A 7,096-nucleotide genomic window follows, 5' to 3' on the forward strand; every position below is an offset into this window, starting at 1 on the left:
AGTTTTTAATTACATGACCAAACGACCTACACTGGGCATGTGAGAGACCTGACTGTTTGACTGTTTCCATCTAGAGATTCTTTGACATCATGTGGGTGACCAGGTGACTGCACATCACAGCAGGTTGCATTATGGGAAGAAGGAAAGCCAGCACAAGAAGTGCAATGTTCCATGGCACGACGTACGCTTCCACATGGAAAAGAAACATTGTGGTTTCCAAAAAAAGAAAAATTCAAAAAGACTTTAAGGTGTTATTGAGGCCTCCAAATTCCCCACATTTTAATTTAAACGGACATCTGCGGGGTTTTTCCTGCCTCAAAATGGGCCTTTGCATACTGACGGTGAACGTAACCACAACCGGATCACATATGATTAAGACAAGAGACACTTTATTTAAATGCAAGTCTCTGCATTTGCCTGTTTTTTTATAACCATGTGATACACAGTAATGTTTCCATGCTTTTATTTGATGGCTCAGTAAAAGAAACCCTTTTCTAAATTATTATTATTATTGGTGAATTTACACTGGGGGAAGTGGGTACCATTTCTTTTCTATGCAGGAACCTGTGAGAGGAGCTGGAAAAACCAGTGTGAGCCAAAGAAGCACCACCTTCGACTTTGAGGACAACAAAGGGGGGTCTGCACATGAGTGTGGCTTTCATTGATGTGCCTTAAAGTAACCAAAGCTCTCTGATGGAGCTTGCAGTGTTTAATTCAGCTCAGATGCATCCCTCAGCTTTTCTTAATGGTTCAGCTCAGGTTCTAATGAAATGACCTTCGACCTTGTTTGTTGACTTTTGGAGGACATTTCTATAAACCTGAACTCTGTTTTGGACAAAATTACATTCAAGTAAAAACTGTAGAGATTTTTTTGGTATCACGTGTTCCCATGTATGTAGCGGTGACTCCCACAGATGGATCCACAATCATCTGCTCCCATTTTATGATCCTGGTTTTGAACTAGGGATCATCATCATCATCTCTGTGCTCTAAACAATGGCATATTCATGAATAATTCCTCTTCCTGAAATGCATTTCTTTATCCTTCTTATTTACACAGTGACTCAGTTCTTACAGTTCATTGAGAAAGAATTTGCCTGTGGTGTGAAAACCATCTGCAGAGGTGAAAAGCATCAAAAGAATAAAACTGACTCTAATATGAAGCGCCTTTATTGCATGTAGTACCTGCCCTGCAACCGCCGTGGCTCCAAGGCACAATGTAGCTAATGTCTTTAGAAAGAAGAGTCATAAATTTATATAAAGATCATTTATTTATGTATGTGAAATGATAAGGACGGCAGACAATAGATCTAATAGAGACAGATATGAGCTCCATTCAGCTTTCCCTCATCCAAGTCACAGTAATCTGAGGTTAATAATCAACTAATAACCAAACAAGTGCAGGGGTTAAAACACTGTTGAGCAGGTCCATAGTACCTGAAATTAGGTATTTCCCAAAATCAAGAGTTAAATCATCATTCAGTTTGTTCAGTATTGCGCTGTGACTAGCTGCAAAATCCACCAACAGTACACGCAGGTGCAGTTAAAAGGCTCCTTCATGGGATTTACGCTGTTTGTGAACACATGAAGACTAATGAAGAATCACTGCGTATTAAAAATGCCCTGTACTTGAAGCTTGAAATATTACACAGTGTCCATCCTCTTCAATTCTTCTTACACCTATCCAATTCAGGGTCGCGCAGGGATTGGAGGGTATCCCAAGTTTGTGGAGTGCGGGAGGAAGTCGGAGAGAACCCCTGGAAGCCCAGAAAGAACGAACAAACCCCAAACAGAGCCCCCTGCTGGCTGGTGATTCAAACGCAGGAGACAGAGCTCACAGTCACACCACCCCCACAAAATATTGTAGCATTTTTATCTAGTGTTTTAGCACTTATATAACAGCATGCAAGGGGTGGTGGTTTTGTGGCACAGACAGAGCTACACGATGTGGTCTTTTTCGTGCTGTAAGAGACATCCTGCACTATTTTAAGTGAATCTCCATTTCGAAATCTTCACTGCAGTACTCATACGGGAGGAATTACCTCAATCCATTATTTAAAACCAACTACTGAAACCTGATCAGAAAAAACACTGAGATTAGAAATCAGTTCAAGTTGTGCAACAAATTAAAAGGAATGAATCAAAAACATTTAAAGCAGCAGATCAACGGTAAAATGCACACCTGCCAAGAACACACTCCAAGTGTCAAACACTGTTGTGTTGCACACTGATGTGGCAGTGATACCTGAAGTAAACGGTAGCATGTGCATAATTACACGCCGCCTTCAAAACACTCTGATCACCTGCACAGGTCCTCGTTACAGGTGCACTCTGAAACTCGAGTCAGAGAGTTACTTAGATGCTGCTCTGGCCCACTCTCTTTCTGTAAGCATCCCAGCCCGACTTCCTGTACAACTCTGCAGCTTCCAACCTATCAGAGGCTGCCAAAATGCCTCGTCCCACGATGATGACATCAGAGGCTTTGCTGTAGATAACTTCCTCTGGAGTGGTGTACTGCTGGCCCAGCAAATCTCCTGTAAGGGGGGAGGGAGACCAAGAGAAGGGAAAATAGGTTTAGAGGAGACTGATACAGACTTTGGGAGATCAGCAACAGCAGGGGCGGCACTAGTTTCATGTACTATAGCACCCCCCTGTGTTAGAAATGAGTCATGGCACCATAAAGAGGCAAAAAGCTGAGTGCAAGGCTGCCTGAGGTGCAGTTTGGCCTGAACTTTATAAAAACCTCAAACGAGTTAACACAACTCTGTGAATCTCCTGATGCGACATGTGTGATTCCTCGGGTTACAACAACAAGGGATGTAACACTGAGTGCATGCACTGTGTATCCATGTATCTTCAGTAGGGTGGATTTCATATTGACACTGCATTCACACTTCACTTTGTAGTTCTTTTAGTATGATGAATAAGTGAAAAGAAATTATGATAAACAAAGAAAAGTCAGCTCAAAGTTCAGTAAAAGCTGTCAGACTTACCTCCAGCCTGCATCTGCACCCCGGGGGTCATGTGGATGAACTCTGGCCTCTCTGTGAGCTTAGTGCCACAGATAAACCCAATCACAAAGTCCGAGTGCTCCTCTGCCATTTGCACCTATGAAAACACAAAACAGCTGTAAACTGAAAAGAACACAAAGCACATGTAAACAAATTTAGAAGAAGAGCACACACAGAAATGAGCTCACCACAGCCTTCGTGTATTCACCAGCAGCCAGTGATCCCTGGGAGCTCATCTGAGCTATGAGCAAACAGCCTCGGGCCAGAGGCTTCCCTACAGCGCTCAGACCTTTCACCACTCCCGGCCCCGGCACTGCGTGGGCATTCACTATGTGGGACCACGATGAAATCTGGTACAAACCACCTTGAGAAAAGACATAAGATCACAGCGTTCGACTACTTTGGAGACATTTTTAAGTCACTTTGAATTTACACGACCAAAAGAACATGAAATCGTCTCACCCTCATACTGATGCTTGACTGTGTTCCCAATGTCAGCGAACTTGCGATCTTCAAAGATAAGGAAGTTGTGCTTTTCTGCCAAGGCCTGCATTTTCTGAATAAAGGCTAATGTGTAGTCCTGTTAACACATATGGAAAAAAAACCATCAGCTTTTTTGTCACATGTACAGATTTGACAGTTTAAATTGATCACACGGTACCTCGAGGATGTCTACATGGGTCTTCAGCATGCAGATCTTTGGACCGAGTGACTCGGCCAGCTGGAGCAGCTCCTCGCTGCTGGTTACATCAGCAGAAACACAAAGATTGGACTGTTTCTCCTCCATAATCTTCAGCAGCTTTGATGCTAGAGGATGAATGTCTGCAGACAAAAGGAGGAACAAATGAAGAAGGAAAAGAAAATGAGAAAAGAAAGAAAAGACCAAGGAGTCCATAGCATGTGTGTGGAGCTCAATGAAAACACCACCAGTCTCTGTTTTGACGTGAAATAACTAAATTTAAGCTTTAAGACTACATACTTGGTAACTTGGCTCTTTCTGAATAACTGAGCTCCAGCTTCTGTTTCACACACAGCTTCTTGCTGGCTGGAGAGTCTGTGCCATTCTTGGGCCTGAAAGTGAGTCAAGGTGACAGTTTTACAGTTTTTTTGTTCCTAGATTGTAGCGTAATGCAAGCAAACACACCAGCTACACTGGGGGGAAAACTCTGCAAAGTTGTACCTGAAAGTGTTGTTGTCCCGGATGAACTCGTGGACACTCTGGGCGGTTTGGGCGTCGATGCGTTCGGCTGCCTGCAGCACACGGAGCAGCTGAGATATGGAGATGATGGGATGGAGCTTGATTCCCTTTGATGCCAACATCTCCACGCCACCTTGCTCTCTGTCCATTAGTACAATTGCATCAGTCACCTTAAATAAAAACATGTCAGAGGTCATTCTTGTGTACTGCTGCTCTTGATGACATCAGTACAGCATAACTATGACATTATTATCTTTACTGTAACGTTAGATTCTGGACCTTCAGTCCCTCTTTGTAGAGCACTTCAGCAGTCTCCAGGATGCTGGTGCCGCTGGTCACCGTGTCCTCAATGATCAGGCACGTATCCCCCTGACGGAACGACCCCTCCACCAGCCGTTTGGTTCCTGAAGCAGAGTTACAGAAGGCAAATTACGAGTCCATACTGAAGGACAAACTTACAGTAATTCTCAAACTGTGAAATATTAACCAACAATATAGCATGCAAGATGAAGCATGCACTTTCTTGCTTTGCATTTTGTTTTTTAGGTTTGGTTTACGCAGGTTCTGTACCGGAGAACTGGGATTTCAGACAGTTTAATGTCTGCCTACACTGGACACCTGTGTATTCATGCACACCTCAGTGGGGGTACTGCCTGAGGCTTCAGGTTTTTCAAACATCTGGACAGCAAGTTTAATCAGAGCCTGTAGTGGCAGCATTGTTTTTTAATTTTTTGAAAACCTGATCAGCTGAGAGCGGCTCACCATAGTCCTTGGCCTCCTTCCGCCTGATGAGCATGGGCAGTTCATGTTGTGAGCAGATAATTGTGGCCAAAGGCAAGGCTGTGTAAGGAACCCCACACACAGAGTCGAACTGCAGACCCTCTTCTTGCACTCGCTCGTAGATGAGACTTGCCACCTGGAAGTAAATAAAGAAGTTTGGGTCTGTTGTCAGAAAAAAAGACCACAGTTTAGAGTGATGTGTTGCAGATGATGAACTTCTAATAAAATGTTAATTAAAAAGCTGATACAGTTAAATGACCGGCTGTTTAAGGCTGAATGGTTTGAAACGCTCATCCTCATCTTATCCTGAGTGACCTGAAGAAGAGAAGAGTATTGCTTCAGAAAGCTGCTGATTCCTGTAATGATTATTGAGGCTGGAGTGAGTGATTAGCTGGTGAGAGGTCCAGTCTGATCTGTTTTAACTGCCATTTTCCGTGAAAGGAGGGGATCCCTGAAACTCAGTCATTGTGTCTGCTACATTACTGTGAAACAAACCACGTGAGTGTTAACATTACACAGGAACTGACGAGTGCCTACACAAACACCTTTGCCTTTAAAAAGTGCATCCAGCAGACGTTTCATGTGTCCGGTATCGCTTTAAGCTGTTCTGCTCTGCAGTCACGAAGATAGCACGTGTTACCTGGTTCATGAGCGCGGGGTGGGACACGAGCACCCTCAGGTCGATATAAATGGGTGTCATCAGGCCGCTCTTCAGCTTGTATTCCCCGAACTTCACTCCGTTCACGTCGTGGAGCTTCAGGATTAAACTATCAATTGAAACGCCGTCCATGTTCTCCGTATTTACGAGACTTTCACTCGTCCTCAAAACTTGCTCGTCCCGTTCGCGCTACCCGAGTTACAGTAACATAAACACTTCCGCTGAACCTTTCAAAATAAAAGCGTTAATGTCCGTTTTAAGAGCGTTTATGTTTACAGATCAAATGTCGCGTAGCTCAGTGAAGAAACGTGAAGAAGCCTGGTAGAAAGAATCGTTGTTTGTGAAAGTTCAAATATGAAGACTCGAATAAATAACGTTGCGACAGGCTGCTGTCCAGCCTCTCAGCTGTGATAGGCTCCAGCACATCCAGAAGAAGATGTATGGATGAGAAAGTACGCCCTAACCGGAAGTAGATACCCGCGTCAGCGTTATAGCCCTTCAAAATAAAAGCACCGACCTCAGCCATGCTCATAAACTATGTATTCAAAAAATAACGTCAAATCGATTTCGTTGGTGAAAACATATTGTATGTTATATTATCTTTTAACTTTAAGAGTTTCGGTCATAAAAGGGCTTCCTGCAACCCCATGGTTCCAGGGGCGGATCGAGAAGGGTGGCATGTGCCACGTTATGCCACCCCATTCGCAGGGGCAGATCGAGAAGGGTGGCATCAATGACTGTAGAAAACATGGGGTGGCATGGAGTGGGTGGTGCCACCCTAAAATGATCTCTTGCCACCCCAAGTGCCACCCTAGTTTTGCATATGACAGTGTTATTTATTAAAATAAGATATAATTAACACTTTGTTAACAGTGAACATAAATTCTTAAACTGAATATATTGCACTGTGCTACCCCCCTCCATCATTAACAAATGGTTCAGCCAATAGTGCGGACCAGCTTTATTTTTTGTTTTCAGTAGCAAGCGATGCCTATGATAGAGAGAATACACCAGTTTTTAAATTTTAATGACAGACCACTAAATCCTGAGTTATGTTAATATATATATATATATATATATATATATATATATATATATATATATATATATATATATATATATATATATATATATAGCGCCAAAACAGTAAAGAAAGAAAAAAACCCACCTCTTTGCTATTAGTTGAAAAATGTACTATGTCGACCTTTAAAAAAAAAAAGTCCTCAGTGTAAGTCAGCAGCGAGACAGCGAGCGAGTGAGAGAGAGAGAGAGAGAGAGAGAGAGAGAGTTTGGGAGATTTGTGACGTTTAGCGTGGAGTACGTGTGTAGTTAGCGTGCTGTGTATTCGTTGTTTTGTTTTGTGTGTCAGTGAGGGCACTAAAGAATGTCACAAAGGCAGATTGCAATGTAAACGCTGTCTCTAGGTGGAAAAGAGGAGTGATACACCTC

General features: G+C 43.0%; 1 protein-coding gene across 1 annotated transcript; it reads right to left on the reverse strand.

The window, feature by feature from the left end:
* Nucleotides 1-1,286: 1,286 nt before the first annotated feature.
* On the reverse strand, nt 1,287-5,844 carry umps (uridine monophosphate synthetase). The gene is made up of 10 exons (XM_063498583.1): nt 5,630-5,844; nt 4,972-5,125; nt 4,489-4,613; nt 4,192-4,379; nt 3,991-4,082; nt 3,673-3,833; nt 3,474-3,591; nt 3,200-3,375; nt 2,994-3,108; nt 1,287-2,534 (listed from the first exon to the last, which is right to left on the reverse strand). The coding sequence occupies exons 1-10, from the start codon at nt 5,777-5,779 to the stop codon at nt 2,356-2,358; spliced, it is 1,458 nt and encodes a 485-aa protein (XP_063354653.1). The 5' UTR covers nt 5,780-5,844; the 3' UTR covers nt 1,287-2,355.
* Nucleotides 5,845-7,096: the final 1,252 nt, after the last annotated feature.

Source organism: Pelmatolapia mariae, linkage group LG16_19 (genome assembly GCF_036321145.2).
Source record: "Pelmatolapia mariae isolate MD_Pm_ZW linkage group LG16_19, Pm_UMD_F_2, whole genome shotgun sequence".
In the NCBI taxonomy this organism is placed as follows: domain Eukaryota; kingdom Metazoa; phylum Chordata; class Actinopteri; order Cichliformes; family Cichlidae; genus Pelmatolapia; species Pelmatolapia mariae.